This window comes from Dama dama, chromosome X, assembly GCF_033118175.1.
Source record: "Dama dama isolate Ldn47 chromosome X, ASM3311817v1, whole genome shotgun sequence".
NCBI lineage: Eukaryota > Metazoa > Chordata > Mammalia > Artiodactyla > Cervidae > Dama > Dama dama.
Genome location: NC_083714.1, coordinates 32,364,251 through 32,386,032, shown reverse-complemented (window position 1 = coordinate 32,386,032; position 21,782 = coordinate 32,364,251). Strand labels below are relative to the sequence as shown.

The following is a 21,782-nucleotide window of genomic DNA, read 5'->3' as shown; positions in this document are numbered from 1 at the left end:
TTTGGGGGCTAGATGTTTTATTTAGCTGTAACATACAAGGTATTTGTAAAGTCTAGAATTGTTTAACCTCTGGAACATATGCTTTCACAGGCCCCCAGATTTGTTATTGAAATTTCCTCAAATGGTATTAAAAAAAAACCCCCTTGTACTTTTGTCGATATTTGCACTTTGGTTTCCAAGGAGCTCAGAACTATAGTGAACGCCGAAATGGAACATCTGTGTAACTTTTAATGGTCTGCCATTGTGTCTTTTGTGCCTTTTCCTATTCTTTACCTTTTACTTTCCTTGGCCCTCTTTATTTCTCTTTGACCATTAATTTATGTTCCATGTTTTCATTGTAGGCTACCTGAAATCCTTTTGGGACTGAGGTGGGGCTAAAAGCCAAACGCTAAATGAATGAATGCATGCATGAGTGAATGTAAATGCCTCTGTGTGTGATCAAACAAAGTGTGAATAGATGGAATAAAGAACAAAAAAGTGAAGAGCAGTATTGAGTCTTGATATAGTAGAGTGCCAGCTGGGTCAGGAAATGAGCTGAGAATTGATGGGAGGTATAGTCGTCCCTCCATATACGGGGTAGATTAGTTCAGGGACTCCCTGTGGATATCAGAATCTGTGGAAGCTCAAGTCCTCATGTAGAATGGCATAGCACAGTTGGGCCCTCTGCGGATTTTGATCTGCGGTTGGTTGAATACCTGGATGTGAAAGCTGTGGATTCTGAGGGCGCACTGTGTAAAAAAAAAAAAATGACCAAAGAGAAAAAGTAAGGCCATTTAAAATGCTAATTCAGGAGGTCAGAGGAGTATATGAAGACTTGGTTTGACATTTTAAGACCAAATGTATACAGTGTGGGTTAAGAGAGGGCAGGGATACTCCTATTTATGACTCCAGAGCCATATTTGCAATCACTTGTCCATGTGAGCCACATGACTATTTATGCTCCATAGCTTGTAGTGTAGTAGTTGGTTCCGTAAGTGCTCATCCCTGGCTAAGCAACTGGTAGGTGTGTGGCAGGTCCTTTAAATCCAGGGTCTGGAACTCCTTACGTTTAGTATTCTGGGTTGAAAACTGCAGTCAGCTCAGGCAGGAAGGAGCTTAGTTAATTGTTTGCAATCCCATGGACTGTAGCCCCCCAGGCTCCTCTGTCCATGGGATTTCCCAAGCAAGAATACCAGAGGAGGGTGCCATTTCCTTCTCCAGGACAAGGGAAAGACTAGGATTATTTGCCCCAAGCTCCTCTTGGCTACAGCCTGTCTAAACAGGAATTAACTAAAGATCTTTCATATTGAATTTATGCCGATACCAGTTATATTTTAATTATTAAAAAGGAGAAAGTTTAATGATGCTAGAAAATTTGGGAAAAAAATCAGGAAAAAATTTAAAGTAAGTTTTATTTTTATTACCTAGAAACAACAATACGTAACAGTTTGCATATTTCTTTTTAGCCTTTTTCCTCTGGTTTTATTTATTTTTCATATTTGAGGTCATATTGTATATATGATTTAGTATTCTGATTTCTTCACATTTGTACATATTTTCCACATAATTAAAACATTTTGGTAAAAATAATTGTTAAATACTGCATAATAATTAATTCTAGGAAGGTAACATAATTTTATTCATTTCATATGGATTGGTTGATGTATTATATATATAGTATGTATAATATATATGTATATAGTATATATTGGTTGATATATATATATATCTCCTTGATGTCTAATAATACTGTTATGAGGACCCTTGTAATTTAGTTTTCTGCACCTCTCAGATTATTTCCATAGTATTTCTAGAAGCAGAATTACTTGGTTAAGGAGTATAAACATTTTAAGATTTTTTTTTTCATTTTAAAATTTTAATGAATAGCATCCATAAAACCCATCTCATAAGTAAAATGTCAGGCAGGATAAAGCCTATAAAAATAGCTTTTAGCTTAGGTTTATAAAAGAAATATATACCTTGACTAGAGACAAAGTCAGAAAGTGTTTTAAAAGGTCGTGTGACATAGAACATAGTTCCTTTTCCCGTAGGTTAGGTAGTGGGTTCATGGGTGTTCAGTATATTATTTTTCTTAAAAAGTCACCTGGACTAGGTGATTCCTAGGTTCCTTTCTGGCTGCAAAGTTCTTTTATGTTTTGTTCCCTTATGATTCCTTAGGTCTTCAAGTGTATGAGATGCGAGTATAGAGCTATAGACCTCTTGAGATGCAGAGTCTGAATATTTCAAACCTGGGCTGTAATGATGTTGAGGGCAATGGGAAAGAAAGAGTGGTATCTAAGCAGGCTGACTGGGCTTCCCTGGTGGCTTAGTCTGTAAAGAATTCGCCTGCAGTGCAGGAGACCTAGGAGATGCGGGTTTAACCCCTGGGTTGGGAAGATCCCCTGGAGAAGAAAATGGCAACCCATCCCAGTATTCTTGCCTGGGAAGTCCCATGGACAGAGGAGCCTGGAGGGCTGTGCGTGTCCAACGTTTTGTGACTAAACCACCACCACTAACACCAAGCAGGCTGATAAAGGAAATGTGTCTTTGTGAAATACACAAAGTTCCTAATTTTGCAAACTAGTAGAAAAAATGATAGGGGTTGCTCACTCCTTTAGGAGTAAAAGTCTCCTAAATAGAAAATTGCTTTGTTGAGCAAATTTCTAACTGCAAGTTCTTGACTGCTTTTTGTGCTCAGCCAAAGTATTGAATTAGAATGGTTATTCATTTAAAAAAAAAGTCTTTTAACTTTTCCCAATGTGAGATACTTGGCAGATATCTTTTGTAATGTTGCTACTAACAAATGTTTCATTAAATAAAAAGTGATTATGGATTTTTTTCTCTGTGATGATAATGCAGGGTCTTGGTAAGACTTTACAAACGATTGCTTTGCTTGGTTACCTGAAACATTACCGAAACATTCCTGGACCTCACATGGTTTTAGTTCCAAAGTCGACTTTACACAACTGGATGAACGAGTTTAAGCGATGGGTCCCATCTCTTCGTGTTATTTGTTTCGTTGGAGACAAGGATGCGAGAGTAAGTGAGAAACAGGTTTTAAAAGGCAATCAAGAATAACAACATTTCTGGGGTTAAATTTTTGTTGCTATAAAAGACATTTGAGTTGACTACTACTGAAGAACACTTAAGTTGTGCTTACTCTGTGTTAGATTCTTTTGTAAGTGCTTTTTTTAAATACCACATTATTTCTTGTTATTGACGTTTGTGTGTATCTCTGTCAATGTACCTATACATTTTTTAAAAATTGGAATATAGTTGCTTTCCAGTGTTGTGTTTCTGCTGTACGGCAGAGTGAATCGGTTATATGTATACATATATCCCCTCTCTTTGTTTAAAATTTCCTTCCCATTTAGGTCACCACACAGCATTGAATAGAGTTCCCTGTGCTATATAGTAGGTTCTCATTAGTTATCTATTTTATACATAGGGGTGTATATATGTCAATCCCAATATCCCAACTCATCCCACCCCCGCTTCCCTCCTTGGTATCCATATGTTTGTTCTCTACATTTGTGTCTCAATTTCTGCTTTCAGATAAGTTCATCTGTACCAGGTAAGCACTTTTAATATATTAGTTTAGCTAATTCTCACAACACTCTTCTGAGGTAGATGTATTACCTATTCGTAACAGAAAATCCATTATTATGCTTATTTGCATTTACTTTTAACTAGCTCATTAATCTAAGCACTTTTGAGTTGCACTGAGTGACTTTTTATTTTAAAAAATCTTATTTTATTGACCATCTGTTTTATCAGTGATTCTATCATTTGTGCTATTTTGATGCCAAAAGTGTATGAATTTGCATTTCAGTTTAATTTTTTTACTTTTGATTTTGACTTGTTTACATCCACACATGCACATGCAGATACACGTGAATGGAATCTTTTATCCTTGTACGGAGAACCTTGTGTTTTGTGTTTATGCATAGACACAGCTTTCAGTTTTGATCTTTGAATAGAAGAATAGGTGTCTGCATACATTCTTAGAAAATATTAGAAATTAAGGGTTCTTGTTTAAATTAACTATTTGTCAATCTAGTAGGCTACAATTATTTTAGGACTATTGAATTAATCTAAAAATAATGAATTATGCAAAAATACCAAAATGAATAATCAGCTTAGAAAGCATATTATTAAACTTGGTCTTTATTTTGCCTCCAGACAACATAGTTTGGAGTAAAGATTTATTCTATTTTACATATTTAGATAGGTTATCAAAAGATATTCTCAAAAGAGTGGTAACATAATTATGTAAGTTTATTCTTATCATTTTGCTTGAAGAAAAATTACTTAAATTTATTTAAATTTAACTTATAAATAATTTAAATATTGAAATACTGAGCTCATAAATTTAGAATTACAGGCTTGATTCTTCCCTATGCCTCATATTTTCCAGTAGCAAATTAGTCACTTAGAACTCTTTCTGATCACTGCTATTATTTAAATGTAATACCATTCCTTATAAAAATTTTGTATTTCCAAATTACTGATTTGTTTTGCTGTAATTTTCTTGAAGATCATAGATATTGAGAAATATCTGGGCTTGTGTTTTCATCATGTCTTAAGTCAGTTTAGTTGCTCAGTTGCGTCAGACTCTTTGCGACCCCATGGACTGCAGCACACCAGGCTTTCCTGTCCATCACCAACATGTATGCCAGTGGTTTTCGATTTTATTATATGGAATCCATGGGCTCCATGAAGTGTCTCTGGGAGTTTTCAAGAAAGAGTGGATTTAATTGGTTACTGCCCTCTCTCTCTTTTTTTTTCTTTTTTTTTTAAGTATAAATTTATTTATTTTAATTGGAGGCTAGTTATTTTACAATATTGTAGTGGTTTTGCCATACATTGACATGAAACTGCCATGGGTGTACATGTGTTCCCCATCCTGAACGCCCCTCCCACCTCCCTCACCATCCCATCCCTCTGGGTCATTCCAGTGCACCAGCCCCAAGCACCCTGTCTCACGCATCGAACCTGGACTGGCGATACATTTCATATATGATAATATACATGTTTCAATGCCATTCTCCCAAATCATCCCACCCTCGCCCTCTCCCACAGAGTCCAAAAGACTGTTCTGTACTTCTGTGTCTCTTTTGCTGTCTTGCATATAGGGTCATCGTTACTATCGTTCTAAATTCCATATATATGCGTTAGTATACTGTATTGGTGTTCTTTCTGGTTTACTTCACTGTATAATAGGCTCCAGTTTCATCCAACTCATTAGAACTGATTCAAATGTATTCTTTTTAATGGCTGAGTAATATTCCATGGTGTATATGTACCACAGCTTCCTTATCCATTCGTCTGCTGGTGGGCATCTAGGTTGCTTCCATGTCCTGGCTATTATAAACAGTGCTGTGATGAACATTGGGGTGCACGTGTCTCTTTCAGATCTGGTTTCCTCAGTGTGTATGCCCAGGAGTGGGATTGCTGGGTCATATGGCAGTTCTATTTCCAGTTTTTTAAGAAATCTCCACACTGTTCTCCATAGTGGCTGTACTAGTTTGCATTCCCACCAACAGTGTAAGAGGGTTCCCTTTTCTCCACACCCTCTCCAGCATTTATTGCTTGTAGACTTTTGGATAGCAGCCATTCTGAGTGGCGTGAAATGGTATCTCATTGTGGTTTTGATGTGCATTTCTCTGATAATGAGTGATGTTGAGCATCTTTTCATGTGTTTGTTAGCCATCTGTATGTCTTCTTTGGAGAAATGTCTGTTTAGTTCTTTGGCCCATTTTTTGATTGGGTCATTTATTTTTCTGAAATTGAGCTGCAGGAGTTGCTTGTATATTTTTGAGATTAATTCTTTGTCAGTTGCTTCGTTTGCTATTATTTTCTCGTGTTCAGAAGGCTGTCTTTTCACCTTGCTTATAGTTTCCTTTGTTGTGCAAAAGCTTTTAAGTTTCATTAGGTCCCATTTGTTTATTTTTGCTTTTATTTCCAATATTCTGGGAGGTGGGTCATAGAGGATCCTGCTGTGATTTATGTCAGAGAGTGTGCCCTATCTCTTTACCACTCCTGGACTTCGCAGGTGGCACTGGTGGTAAAGAATGCAGGATGGTGCAAGAGACTGAGACATGAGTTTGATTCCTGGGTTGGGAAGACCCCCTGGAGTAGGGCATGGGAATCTACTCCAGTATTCTTGCCTGGAGAAGCCCACAGACAGAGGAGTCTAGCAGGCTACAGCCCATAGAGTTGCATAGAGTCGTATGTGACTGAAGAGACTTAGCACGCCCTACCTCTACCCCATGGGAGGTTGAAATTCTTCTAGAGACTTCAAAAACTTCTTAATCATGAAAACTAACCTTCAAAGTTGGCGTTTTACAAATTACCACTCATTAATGTGTTGGGATTCAGCTTAGTGGGTGGTGCCAACAATTTTTGGAAACATTGAGATAGGATAGAATAGAAAATAGGAGTGAAAATATGTAATATGTATTGTTTCTTTCTAAAAACATGTCCTCAAACACATATGTATACCAAATTGCAACTTAAAACACAATTCTACTGTGGGCCATGGTCAAAGACTTTGAGAACTAGTAATTGTTAATTACATAAATAATTAATGTGCCATATGCAACACTTAAAGATTGATGTCATTATGTATAGAGAAATCCTGGAACATTACTTATAGACAGATTTGAACATTTGTACTGCATGGGATAGATATATTGGGTCTTTTTACTTTCCTGGCCTTCTGTAAACATTTTATGAGGTCAATTTGGTAATAAAATATTTGATGTAGGCTACAGTAAGTGTTTAATTGAGGTAGGAAATTATTTGAGAAAATCATGATCCTATTTGAAGCTAATGTAGTTCTGAAGTATTTACAGGTATGATTCCTAAACGTGATTCTCTTTTAAAAAAATGTTTTATTTATTTGGCTGCACCTGGTCTTAGCTATGGCAAGCAGGATCTTAGTCGCAGGCATGTGGGATCTTTAGTTGCAGGCGTGTGGAATCTAGTTCCTTGACCAGGGGTTGAACCTGGACTCTCCGCGGTGGGAGCTTAGAGTCTTAGCCACTGGACCACCAAGGGAGTCCTCCAAACATAGTTTTTGACACCTTCCTTTTCTACTCTAGAGGCGTCTAAGGTCATGGACATGGAAACAGATCTGGTTTTAGTTTTAGTTTTGCTATTGACTGTGATGTTGAATGAATCTCAAAAGGCCTTAATTTTTGTCACATATGTGAACTTTTGGATTATGTGATATTGAATGTTCTGTCGATATTTAACTCTGAAACTATCAAATAGTTACACAAGTTTCAAAGCAGAGCTAATTTAAATTAAAATATGTGTATGTTCTGTGAAACTGTAGGAGGAACCATTAAAGTGAGTATTTCATAAAATCTAATAAGGATAAAGTATTTGCAGGACCAGATGGGGTCTGGCGCCCTGGTTCTTTTTATTTTGCTTCTAACTCCCTAATGTCTTAATTAACTTTTTGACTATGACCACTTCCCAGGGTGAGGCTGAGATCTACAGAGGCCTTTTTTCCTGTCCTCTCCTTCAGTCCAGGCAGTCCTTTTATACATAGTGGGCGCTCGTTGAATATTTGTTGAGGGTGTCCCTGGTATGTTTGGTACACGACTGAATTTATGAAATAACGACTTTGAGATGAACAGTCAGTTATGTTTAAACACTGTCATTTCAGATTTATAGTACTAATCAGCCCCTTCTCAGTGTAGATTTTGCTGCTCCCTGTTAACCTTTCTGTTTTTATTTTAACCCATAATAGAGATGATCTGGAATTCAGTTAATACACATTAGAAGCGCTTTCAGTCACATTGCACATTGGCCACATGAAGATTTAAAAATAGTTTTAAGCAGTCTCACTTTTTTTTTTCAGTTTGAATATATTTATTTATTTATTTATTTTTTATTATTTTATTTTATTATTTTTTTTTATTTTTTCAGTGGGTTTTGTCATACATTGACATGAATCAGCAATAGATTTACACGTATTCCCCATCCCGATCCCCCCTCCCACCTCCCTCTCCACCCAATTCCTCTGGGTCTTCCCAGTGCACCAGGCCCGAGCACTTGTCTCATGCATCCCACCTAGGCTGGTGGCCTGTTTCACCATAGATAATATACATGCTGTTCTTTCGCAACATCCCACCCTCACCTTCTCCCACAGAGTTCAAAAGTCTGTTCTGTACTTCTGTGTCTCTTTTTCTGTTTTGCATATAGGGTTGTCGTTACCATCTTTCTAAATTCCATATATATGTGTTAGTATGCTGTAATGTTCTTTATCTTTCTGGCTTACTTCACTCTGTATAATGGGCTCCAGTTTCATCCATCTCATTAGAACTGGTTCAAATGAATTCTTTTTAATGGCTGAGTAATATTCCATGGTGTATATGTACCACAGCTTCCTTATCCATTCATCTGCTGATGGGCATCTAGGTTGCTTCCATGTCCTGGCTATTATAAACAGTGCTGCGATGAACATTGGGGTGCACATGTCTCTTTCAGATCTGGTTTCCTCAGTGTGTATGCCCAGGAGTGGGATTGCTGGGTCATATGGCAGTTCTATTTCCAGTTTTCTAAGAAATCTCCACACTGTTCTCCATAGTGGCTGTACTAGTTTGCATTCCCACCAACAGTGTAAGAGGGTTCCCTTTTCTCCACACCCTCTCCAGCATTTATTGCTTGTAGACTTTTGGATAGCAGCCATTCTGAGTGGCGTGAAATGGTATCTCATTGTGGTTTTGATGTGCATTTCTCTGATAATGAGTGATGTTGAGCATCTTTTCATGTGTTTGTTAGCCATCTGTATGTCTTCTTTGGAGAAATGTCTGTTTAGTTCTTTGGCCCATTTTTTGATTGGGTCATTTATTTTTCTGGAATTGAGCTTCAAGAGTTGCTTGTATATTTTTGAGATTAATCCTTTGTCTGTTTCTTCATTTGCTATTATTTTCTCGTGTTCAGAAGGCTGTCTTTTCACCTTGCTTATAGTTTCCTTTGTTGTGCAAAAGCTTTTAAGTTTCATTAGGTCCCATTTGTTTATTTTTGCTTTTATTTCCAATATTCTGGGAGGTGGGTCATAGAGGATCTTGCTGTGGTTTATGTAGGAGATTGTTTTGCCTATGTTCTCCTCTAGGAGTTTTATAGTTTCTGGTCTTACATTTAGATCTTTAATCCATTTTGAGTTTATTTTTGTGTATGGTGTTAGAAAGTGTTCTAGTTTCATTCTTTTACAAGTGGTTGACCAGCTTTCCCAGCACCACTTGTTAAAGAGGTTGTCTTTTTTCCATTGTATATCCTTGCCTCCTTTGTCAAAGATAAGGTGTCCATAAGTTCGTGGATTCATCTCTGGGCTTTCTATTCTGTTCCATTGATCTATATTTCTGTCTTTGTGCCAGTACAGCAGTCTCACTTTTTTTTTTAATAGATTCCTGTAGTAGATAGAGCAAGCCTCCTTTATAAAATCACATTTGTAGCCTCATAACATCAGGACTTTCACAAAAACACTAATGGGCTTTCATGACCCTTTAACAGAGTTTATCACTCATCCCTGCTAGAAAGTGAAGGAAACATAGGAGTGATCTCAAAAGGTTGGAATCACTCATGTGTATTGAGCTTTTTTCGTTTTTTTTTTTTTTTAAATATATATTTATTTATTTATTTGACTGTGTGAAGTCTTCATTGCAGCAATCAAACTGCTAGTTGTGACATGTGGGATCTAGTTCCCTGACCCGGGGTTGAACCCAGGCCCCCAGCATTGGGAGCACGTAGTCTTAGCCACTGGACCACCAGGGAAGTCCCAGCTTTTTTCATTTATTAAAATGATATCATGTTGGTTAGTGCTTGGAGCTTGGTAAGAGTATGGTATTCCGAAAGTAGTTCCTTTTGCCCATGTCCTTTTGATCCCTTGTGGTATGAAGAGTAATTGTCATCTTCTGGTGATACGGACTTCTCCAGTTCATTGAATATACTGTACTTGTTTAATGGAAGCCTCTGCTTCTCTTTCGTTAATGGAAGTATTAGCGTGTCATCCAGATAATTGACCACAAAGTACCTTTGGGCTTCAGCATTCCTATCTCTAAAATGAGTGAGACCAAATGATTCTAGAATAGTCTCTTGATGCTTTAATTCTGTGACATCTTGTCAGCATATTCTAATATAAGGAACTTTGTTTTGCATCAGGCTGCTTTTATTCGTGATGAAATGATGCCAGGAGAGTGGGATGTTTGTGTTACTTCTTATGAGATGGTAATTAAAGAAAAATCTGTATTCAAAAAGTTTCACTGGCGATACCTTGTCATTGATGAGGCTCACAGAATAAAGAATGAAAAATCTAAGGTAAGCTAGTTCTGAATATCTGTATTAAAGTTTCTTTTAACTACCACATCTATTGGTTTACTTCCCTGTATTCAGAATTTAAAAAGTGATAGATTGTGATTTTATTCAAAGAATGTGAATGAAAATCAGTTTTAAAAATGATTTTGGAGTTTAAATGATTGAATACAAGATAAATAAAAATTTAACCCAGTTTTTAATGTAAAGAAAATTCATTTACTATACCTGTTGCAGTCTAAATAACTCTATTATGCTACAGTGTTTTAATATTTTTGCAATATTGGTGTACAAATGTCATTTGCTTTGGTTTATTTTTTATTGAGGAGCTATCTTATATGTATACGTATGGATTAGGAAAAAAACTCATTTTCTAGAATTACCTGACTTGTGTGAATTAGAGTGTGGTGTTAACATTGAAAAATAGCAATATTTCTTGCCATTCCACTCCATCAACAGTAGAAAAAGCATCAGTTATGATGATGAACCTCTCTTTGGGTCATTGGTCTGCTTTGGGAGAACCAGAGACAGAACTGAAGCAAAATCACCAGGTGGTGCTTTTGTAGTTAATACTCGATAAGAGGATACATGTTAGAAAATAATTGTTAATTTAAGAGCAATATAAAATGAGCCTTTTAATTGATAAGATTACTGTGATTTCTACTTTTTGTGCTTTAATTTTTGTGGTTTTATATTTAGAAAGTTAACATAAGATATTCCGGGAAGACGGGCTTAGGTGTGGTGCTTAAAAATTGTGACCAGGCCAAGTTAGAAGTTGGTGAGGTGTGGTGGATGAACATGATTGGCATGGAGAAGGTGATTCTATGCTGAAAAGTGACCAGCCTGGATTCCATAAGAGTTCTGACTGTTTCTGTGGACCAAAAATAGAAGAAAATAAATTTTTTTAAGTGGGGGAAGGGTCTCAGATGTGACTGTGATCTGCATTCTTGTAAGTGTAGAAATGCCTATAATATTTTGTTCAGCTGTGCTTCACTGTGGCAATGTCACCTGAACTAGGATTAATAGTTATTTCACTTTTATTCAAAAAATGTTTTGGGTTGGGTGAAGAACTGAGTGTTGAACATTCTGATAAATAAAACAATGTTAACATAACTTATTTTTCTAGCTCTCAGAGATTGTTCGTGACTTTAAGTCAACTAACCGCTTGCTCCTGACTGGAACACCTTTGCAGAATAACCTGCATGAACTCTGGGCACTACTCAACTTTTTATTGCCTGATGTCTTTAATTCTGCAGAAGTAAGTTTAAGTCGTGCGTTTAAAGTATAATTTTCTTATGTTCACAGACGTCTGTTTTCAAAACACAAAATGTATGCCTGTGTGCTAAGTTGCTTCAGTTGTGTCTGACTCTGCGACCTTGTGAACTGTAGCCCACCAGGCTCCTCGGTCCATGGGATTCTGTAGGCAAGAATACTGGAGTGGGTTGCCATAGATGGAAATTGACAGTTCTTTTTCATTTGTGATTCTTTGTGGTTTAGCTCTTGAATAGAAATTTTTTCAAATGGGGATATTTAGAGAAATAAGTTTCTTTGCTTTGAGATTATCCTATTAAAGTTTGCCTGTATCACATTGCCACCACAACTTATGACATGAGGTAGGCTGAGTTCAGAATAGTGCTTTCTGCATTTTCTTTTAACTAAATTGGAAGGGCTTTCTGCATACTAGTTTAGCAGAAAGTAGAGTCATTGAAATAATCTTGACTTATTGCAGGTATTAACATTTGGTGAGTACTAAAGAGCTTATAATATGTGATTTGAGAAGCAACATATTTTATAAATGTTTGATTTATACTGTTTTTATCATTGGCACAAGGTTATGCTGGTGCAACAAACAGAATTGAATGATTTAAGGACTTTGGAGCTTGATTTTCCTCATTACTAATATTAGTTGATAATAATAAGTATCAGGTTCAGCTACCTATTTGCATACCTTACCTTGCTTTTGTTCATTTTTATTGTTTGATTAACATTTTCATTAGCATGTCTTCCATTTTATATTCTTATTCCTACTCCTCTTAACTGGTTATAATTCTGCTGTGGTATGCTGTTGCTGCTACTGCTAAGTCGCTTCAGTCGTGTCCGACTCTGTGCGACCCCATAGACGGCAGCCCACCAGGCTCCCCCGTCCCTGGGATTCTCCAGGCAAGAACACTGGAGTGGGTTGCCATGTCCTTCTCCAATGCATGAAAGTGGAAAGTGAAGTCGCTCAGTTGCTCAGTCGTGTCTGACTCCTAGCGACCCCATGGACTGCAGCCCACCAGGCTCCTCCATCCATGGGATTTTCCAGGCAAGAGTACTGGAGTGGCCCGCCATTGCCTTCTCCGCTATAGTATGGGGAAGCCTAATAAAAGCCTTTTAAAGAAAAACTGCTGATAGAGTACCTGTATAATGGTGTTCAAATTTTGTTAACTGCTCCAGTATTTATTTTCAGAAGTAAATAATATTGGCCATAACAGTTAACATATTTTTGACAATGCTTTTAAAATGAATTATTGCTATATGAGTTGTGTAAGAATTTATATAATGTTACATTTATTTAAAAAAAAACTACACACTTACTGCAGAATTTTCACCCCTCCACAGGACTTTGATTCTTGGTTTGACACTAAAAATTGTCTTGGTGATCAAAAACTTGTGGAAAGACTTCACGCAGTAAGTAATAGCAGACAGGAATATTTAGTAATTAAATATATGTAACCGAGCTGGAAAACATACTGAATCTGTTGGAACCTGTGGATGTGCCTCTGAGCTCAGTCTCAGTGTTTTTCTCTCTCAACCTTTCTGACAACCTCTTTGGGAGGCACACTCCCACTATATGCTCAGCCTCTCTGTGGAACAGCGCTTTTGCTTTGGCGCTGTTCCATGGACAATGTGGTCCTCTCCCGTAGAGGCTGTTCACTTTCCCCTGCCCCATGGATCCCATGAATGAGATCGCATTCATTGAACACCAGTTTTCCCTTCTTTGGTAACAGCTTCTTGTATCCTTCTTTCACTCATATTACTCCTTTTGTACTTGTCCTGTTATCTCACAAAGACATCCAGTGCCTGGATCCCTGCTTTACCCCCATCCATCAGCCCATTTCTGTTGTTACATTTTCTGTATTCAGCAAGGAGCAGGTTCTCTATCACTTGAACCACTTTTTTGGGGGGCCAATATCTCAAACTCCCTTGCTCTCTTGATCTGCCATTTCTGCCCTAAAAGCCCTAAACAAATTATGTAACTGTGTCTCTGTCCTCTGGGTTTGAATTCAGCTTCTACCACTTACTAACAGAGTGACCTGCTCTGTACTGGGGCTGCTCAATACTGACTGATAAAGAAGATGACACCCACTGTACAGGTTGGAACCACTACATTTTCATGTTTGCTGACATGGTTTGATTTCCTTTAATACCTTCCCCTTAATACCTTCCCCTTCTGGGATTTGATGATGTTGGTGATCCTTCTTCGTAGCCTTCTTCAGCATTCTCTCTCACTTCCTGTAAGAGCTATTTCAGTCTCCCCGAGACCTCTAACGCATGTGTTCCCTGTCCTCCTTTCTCAGCAAGTAACGTCATTCCTTTCTCAAAGAGGAAATAAAAGTCATTAGGCAGGAACTCCTTGAAGGATATCCATCTTCCAAGAATATCTGCATCTGTATTACCTTCTGTTTGAGTGGAAGAGGTTTTCTTTCTCTTGTTGGTGGTTGGTCACTAAGTCATGTCTGACTCTTTACAACCCCATGGACTGCTGCACGCCAGACTCCTCTGTCCTCCACTATCTCCCAGAATTCGCTCAAATTCATGGGCAGTGACTAATTCTTCCAACATGAACCCTGGATCTCATCTTTTCCTGTTTCCTTAAGGACTTTTCTCCTTAATTTTTCCTTTTTATTGGCTGAATTTTCTACCTCTCTCTCCATGTTGGCTCTTCTCCCTCAACATGTAAACATGCTCAAGTATCTCCCTCATTAAATCCTAACCCACACTTAGACTTTCCTCCCTATATCCACAGAACAGTACTCCCTCAACGCTCTGCCCCTCTCAATCTGTGATTCTGGTTTCTTCCCTTGATGGCTAAGCTATTTGAAAGTTTCGTTTCTCCCCCCTTCATCCACCACCAAATCGTCTATTCACTCTTCTTTTTTATTGGCCTTGATGCCTATGGCATGTGGGAATCTTAGTTTCCCGACTGACCGGGCATCAAAACTGCATCCACTGAATTGGAAGTATGGAGTCTTAACCACTGGACTATCAAGGAAGTCAGTATTCACTCTTTTTAAAAATGTACAACTATAATGTTAATTGACTCAATGGAATTTTGTGAGAGGGTATAGATGTGTTTTGCTTTTTTTTTTGTCTGCTGTTTTTAATGAGAGTCTCAGTCTTTGTTTATAAATTAAAAAAAAAAAACATGTATTGCTCACCTCTCCTTCTCTCCCCCTTCCCCAGAAAAATGTAAACTTAATGTGGCAGGGATCCTGTCTGTTTTCCACCACATTGTGCCCCGTGTGCCTGGTCCAGAGTAACTGCTCATTAAATTTTTTTATTGACTCGAAGCCCCACCAGTCATCATGTGTTATGTAAATATTTATTTAGAGTTAAACAGAACAAGTCAGAAACCAGTGACCTTATGTAATAGGGAACTTATTGTAAGAATGCAGAGGCGTAGAAGACAAATCTTCGAAGAATCCTGTCATACAAGTTGCAGTGTACAGCTGGGCCTCTCATAGCAGGAACTTGGTCAGCTCTGAGGAATGGCTACTCTGTTTCTGATGGGTCCTATTCATTTCTGAATCCACTGACCATTAAATACAACTGAAACTTAACCTCACAAGTATTTGTGATTTTTCATTATACCATTTGGTCAGTGCCCTGACTTCTCTGTAATACTTTGTACCTCTAACCATGCCTTTCGTGCTTAGTGTCTGGGGATGGGATACATTTTGTCTTATCTCTTTGGCTGTTCTTTTCTGTCCCCATCATGGGCTTTTCTTTCTTTGTCCCTGAAAGTTTAGTGTTGCAGGGCTTTGTCTTTGATTTCCTTTTTCATATGTGCTCTCCCTGGAGGATCACCCCCACAGTTTCAGCTATACCTCTATACTTATAACTCCCAAATTTCTCTCTCCTTACTTCTCTCCTAAGCTCAAGACTTAGAAATCCCACTGCCATCTGCGTGTTCTGCCTGAATGTCTCACAGACAGTTTAAACTCTTAAAAATGCAACTTAGACAAATTTAAGAGGCCCAAACAGGAAACCAAAAGTCTTCTTTTACACTTCCCTTTTCCTTACCTCCCATGGATCTCTAGTAATAATAGCTACAGTTTACTGATGTCTACCGTGGTTAAACTCTACTTATGTACTACCACAGATTGTCACAGCAGTCTTGGAAATAGGTATCTTTATCCCCATTTAAAATGCTTAGCATAGATATATACCATAAATCTATATGTTTTGGATGAATGAATGAGGAAACAGGCTTGGAAAAGTTAAAGAACTTGCCCAGTTTACAACCAATAATCAGGGACTGGGCTAAATGTAAATCAGCCTGATGTGGGTTTGATTACTGTTTCTACCATTTACTAGCAGAGTGAATTTGGTGATGTTACTAAAATTGAAATAAACATCTTTCCCTCAAAGACTTATTGTAAGGATTTAATACTCTAGATTCTAAAGTTCATGGTGCATTGTCTGGCACATTCAGGTGCCCCAGAGATGTTTTTTTTCCTTGTAATAGAATCTGCCTTGCAGGTATACACGGATAATTTCATGTTTTTTCTCTTTTTGTTCTGATCTTCTTTTTCATTGAACCATTTTCTTCTCATTCATATATTTAAAGCCATTTTTAAATGGCTTGAATTTTTATTTCATTTTTAGAGACACTCTGATTCATACTCTGATCTCAGATTTCCTCTCAGGTTTACAAATATTATATGACAGCAGATTATTTTAAAAAGATTCTTTTTGTACTCTTTCAATAGTCAGTGATCTTGTTGTCTTAATTTTTACTGTCTTTTGTGCCATCAAATCATGGATGTCTAATTTAGGCCCCTTATTCTGATTTGCTAATGGGCCGTTACTTGGTTCTTTTTTACCAAGAAAATTAGCAACTGGTGTTGGTAGTGTTTTTCAGATTATATAGTGGGAAGTAAATTTCACTTTAGAGTGTTGTCAACGAAATAAATGGTTTACAATATTGAATGTTTTATAAACGCTTATAAAAACTCACTTTTTAGGTTTTAAAACCATTTTTGTTACGTCGAATAAAAACTGATGTGGAGAAGAGTCTGCCTCCTAAAAAGGAAATCAAGATTTACTTGGGACTGAGTAAAATGCAGCGAGAATGGTGAGTTATTTTATTTCCACTAGAATTTATGTATAAAGATTTATTGGGGAGGGAGGTGGGTGGCGGGATCAGGATGGGGAACACATGTAAATCCATGGCTGATTCATGTCAATGTATGGCAAAAACCACTACAATATTGTAAAGTAATTAGCCTCCAACTAATAAAAATAAATGAAAAAAGCAGGGGACTGGAAAAAAAATAAAAATAGTAATAAAGGTAAAAAAAAAATAGCTTTGTAGTGTTTCAATTGTGACTTTAGTTCAGAAAGTACATTTTAGGTTTAAGTGCCAAGTTATGTAGTTCAAATATTTTAATATAAAATTGATGAGTGTTTTATTTAACCTTCAGGAAAGAGTATATGGGGAGTCTGTAGACCTGTGTTTGAGTCCATGCTTTGCCTCTTAATGGCTATTTAGCTTGGACAAGTTATGTAACCTCAATTTTCCTTCTGTAAAATGGTGATAATAATACTTATAAGAATGATGTCAGAGTTAAAGGGAATAATGTCACTGGCACATTTGTTAGTTATTCTTGCTTTTTCCATCAATGAAAATAGTAATAACCATAATAATGAGTGAAAATATCAATGATTGTAGATATTATAAAAATAGAAGTTGGATTGGTTTGAGAAATACAAGCAGAGCAGGAAATTGACAAGAGGAGTCACACAGAATCATAAATTTGATATAAATTGAACATGTTAATGTAATAATGCTAGTAAGAGAAGCAAAGTGTTGCTTATATAAGTAAAATTAGATAACTTATACTATATAGACACTTCTCTATTATTGAAGCCAGTATAGGGTAGTGGTAAAGAGCATATTTCTCTAGACTCAGAAGTAAGATCAAGCCCTTGCTTTGTCCCTTTCTGTGGCTCTGAATAAATTGTTTCACTTCTTTTAGCTGCCTGAATTTCCATCAGTAAAGTGGAGTACATATCTCAGAGTTGTGAAGATTTAACAAGATGATTCACATGCCTGGCACTTGCACTCAGTACAAGTTGGCTATTGTTAGAATTAAATATTACTACTCCCCAGGTGGATACATAGATCTGTTTTTTTTCCCGGGTGAAGGTCTGGAAAAGACAATAAAAATGTTTATATGGTCAGAAAAAAATGACCTATGAAGACAGGTATAAGAAATTGCAACTGTTTTTAGTTCAAACAAGTAAAAGCTGGATGCCAACTTTGACCAAATATTGTAGTTATTAAATAATATTGTATGTAGTTGTCTGAATTGTTATCAACTGATGGCAATTTTTAGCAATGGATAAAAGCAGGAGGAAATCAGTTTATAGGCAGCATACAAGTTAAAATACTCAAATCCTTGCTAATTTTTTGGTTCTGCTTATCAGATTTAGTCTCCAATCAGATCTTTTTGTTTTTCTTTAAATAGGAATGTAAGCAGATTATCAAAAGGGCATTTTTTTTTCCAAAGGGACATTTCTTGATGTTAAGCCTGTATAATAGTTGATGATTAATTATAGTTTAAATTTTTAGGTATACAAAAATCTTGATGAAAGATATTGATGTTTTAAACTCTGCTGGCAAAATGGACAAGATGCGACTCTTAAACATTCTGATGCAGCTTCGAAAGTGTTGTAATCATCCTTACCTGTTTGATGGTGCTGAACCTGGTCCCCCCTACACCACTGATGAGCACATTGTTAGCAACAGTGGTAAAATGGTAGTCCTTGATAAACTATTGGCCAAACTCAAAGAACAGGGTAAGTTACAAATCTTTAAATTAATGTGAAATAACTTAATATTGTATATGAATAACATTTTGCTTAGTCATTCATCATTCATTCATTCACTTATTCAGCAAACATTGTTGAGTACTTACTCTTTGGTTAGGAATTGTCCTGTGGGCTGTGTATGTTGTTGTTTAGTCAATAAGCTGTGACTGACTCTTTTGTGCCCTTGTAGACTGTAGCCGAGAGAAGGCAATGGCACCCCACTACAGTACTCTTGCCTGGAAAATCCCATGGACAGAGAAGCCTGGTGGGCTGCAGTCCATGAGGTCCCTAAGAGTCGGACACGACTGAGCGACTTCACTTTCACTTTTCACTTTCATGCGCTGGAGAAGGAAATGGCAACCCACTCCAGTGTTCTTGCCTGGAGAATCCCAGGGATGGGGGAGCCTGGTGGGCTGCCGTCTATGGGGTTGCACAGAGTCAGACACGACTGAAGTGACTTAGCAGTGGCAGCAGCAGACTGTAGCCCATCAGGCTTCTCTGTCCATGGGATTTCCAAGGCAGGGAGACTGGAATGGGTTGCCATTTCCTCCTCCGGGGATCTTCCCAACCCAGGGATAGAACCCGTGTCTCCTGCAGCTCCTGCATTGGCAGGTGAATTCTTTACCACTGTGCCACCTGGAAAGCCCCTATGGGCTGGGTATACAAAGATGCATAAGACAACAGTCCTCGCCTTGTAGATGCTCTCAGTGCACTGAGGAGGCATAATTGCAAGTCATTGTGATAAGTGCTGTGATATGCCGAGATATTAGGAGTTGAGGGAGTCTTCACAAAGATGACATTTGGGGTGAGCACTGCAGAATGTGTAGGAGTAAACAGTGGAAAAAAGGAAGGCAAGGGTTTTCCATCTCTGCAATGAGGCAGAGGTGTGAAAGAAGGGAATGTGGAGCTTATGGTATTTAGGTAGCGTGGCAGTGGCTGAGTCTGGGAAGGTGAATTGGGGCTATTACAAAAGGCCATTTAAACCATGCTTTATGGGTTTTGGGCTATTTTGAAGGTAGTGTGGGTGATTGCAGAAGATTTGGTTGTGGAGAAGGACACATGCAGACTTGTATGTTAGGAAGAGAAGCTTGGAAGCAATGTGGCGGTGTATCTCCTGAGCCTGAGAGACTAGAAACATCCTCAGGACAAAGTAAAGGCAGACTTTAAATCATCTCAATATGTGTGGGGGATTTTGAAGACCTTAAAAATGTATAACTCAACAAATACTTACTTCTGTATAGTATCCGTTGAAGAAATATGTGTAGGGGGCTTAGTATTCGTTAGTGGTATGAGTGTTCACATGCTATATATTTATTTTGCATATGATGTTTGCTTTTATTTTTGTAACTTTCAAGTTAGTTTTTCACAAGTTGAATAACTTGCCTTTTTTTGGTGAAACGTTTTAGGTTCAAGGGTTCTCATTTTTAGCCAGATGACACGCTTGCTGGACATTTTGGAGGATTATTGTATGTGGCGTGGTTATGAGTATTGTCGACTGGATGGACAAACCCCACATGAAGAAAGAGAGGTGAGGAAGAGAAAATAAAACAAGACTTGAAAAATCAGAGTTCAGTTACGCCATGTTTTTCATCATTAGGTAGTTTTGAATTTTGGCCTTTTCTTTAGCTAGGTGCATTGAATTGCTCACTACCATCTCTTGCTCCTTGAGATCTTCAGTTGGACTTTCATTACACTGGCTCTTTACAAATCATTCTTTTCCAAGGTTTTCAAAGACATCCTCGCTTATCAAAAGGACACTGCACCATCACATCCTTACCTCCTCTAACCACTGCTATCCCAGGCCTTTTGACTGCTGTTTCTCAGCTCCCTCTTTGACCCTTGATTCTATGTCATTTTCTTTTCCTGATTTGCCTCCTACATTAGACCCTCGCCATTCATGGAGTTGAACAGTTGAGACTTTTTCAGTTTATGAGCAACTGTAAGGACTCATGAGACAATAATTTGTAAAGGAAATGATCTCAGTAGACATTTTGTGAAACTGAATTTGGACGACATAGGTACAGGTGCTTATCATTCAGTTGGATCTTGGAAGACTAAAAGGTTGGTGTGCAGGAATGAGTCACTTAGCTAATGAGGAAGCCTGTCTAGCACCCAAGTATCTTTTAACTTGGAAATTCTTAAAGATTTTAAGATTATTTCTCATGAATATCAGGGGTCTAATGTATATAAAACCCTTCAAAGCACTTTTTCTGAGGGAGGGCTTTGCTAATGTATCTTCTCTTTTCTGTAATCCTTCAGGGCTCTGTCTTTGGCCTCTGTTTTAAGTCTATACTCATGCTGTGGGCAGAGACCGTGATTTCATGGTATAGTGGAAAATGCATTGAACTTGGTTTCCGAAGACTTGAATTTAACATCAACTCCACCATTATGTGTGCAAGCTATTTAATCCTCTGAGCCTCAGTATCTTTAACTGTATATTATAAGGGTCCTGTTAATGCCTAGGCTTTTGTTTTCCTGACAGTGTTGTGAGGATCACTGGCTAGAATAGGTATGAACATATGAACATAGTTTTTGTACTCTGCAGTGCAGTATAGATCACAGGTCATGAAAGTGCACACAGGCCTTTTCACTTCTCAGCTCTTGGACCCCTTCTCAGGCCACAGAGACTCTCAGCCTATGTCCTTGTCCTTCTGTAGCTGCAGTGGGCACTCTGTCCCTTGTGTGCCTCCTATAGCAGAAGCACAGGCCCTTTTCACATTAAGAGTTTCCCTGCTACCCACTATGGGGAAACAGTTGTGGTAATATTTATAAATAAGGATGTTTCAAAGCTTACACTGTTCCCTGCTCTATAGTCCGACTCTCTCGGAAATGGTAACTCAAAACTTTATTGGGCTTTTGCTGATTTTTTCCTGAGAATGGATTTCTGCCAATCCACATGAAGCATAGGCCATATAGTACCATTCAAGATGGCCCTTCTTCCTGGAATGAAGATGATATTAAAGCAGAAAAGTAGGTGCTTTCTGATCTCAAATAGCCAATTTGCATTTCTGACTAATCTCTCTGCTCATGAATAATATGGACTTTACCTAATTATGCCCCAATTATCTGGTCTCTTAAAATGCTAAATAATGTCCTCCCTTCAGAGAGTTGGAATCACGTGTTTTGACTTTGGATGCAGCACAGTGAGAGCTGTTCATTTTGTTTTGGAAACATCCTGCCTCCCCATTATGTCATCATTCAGATAAGCATTTCATCTATTTTCCCAATAAGAAGTGGAAATCTACCTTGGATTCCTTACTCAAATTGTTCACGAGCTGTTCAAAAGCAGTTTTTTCTCAATAGCACTCAGATTTGCCATAGCTATAGCTAAATTCAGCTAGCTTCTGTAACCTTGGCTTACCTTAACTTTAACCTCACTTTTATAGGGAAAGGAGCTA

At 37.8% G+C, this 21,782-nt stretch overlaps 1 protein-coding gene across 5 annotated transcripts in view; it reads left to right on the top strand.

The window, feature by feature from the left end:
- The window catches only part of SMARCA1 (SWI/SNF related, matrix associated, actin dependent regulator of chromatin, subfamily a, member 1), a 70,497-nt gene that overhangs the window by 7,681 nt on the left and 41,034 nt on the right, over positions 1–21,782 (top strand). For all 5 annotated transcript variants that reach the window (XM_061135952.1, XM_061135955.1, XM_061135951.1 and 2 more), the window contains exons 6-12: positions 2,839–3,018; positions 10,156–10,311; positions 11,432–11,563; positions 12,907–12,975; positions 16,536–16,645; positions 18,146–18,372; positions 19,791–19,912. In XM_061135952.1, coding sequence (XP_060991935.1) covers positions 2,839–3,018; positions 10,156–10,311; positions 11,432–11,563; positions 12,907–12,975; positions 16,536–16,645; positions 18,146–18,372; positions 19,791–19,912 — 996 coding nt within the window. The remainder of the gene's footprint in view (positions 1–2,838; positions 3,019–10,155; positions 10,312–11,431; positions 11,564–12,906; positions 12,976–16,535; positions 16,646–18,145; positions 18,373–19,790; positions 19,913–21,782) is intronic.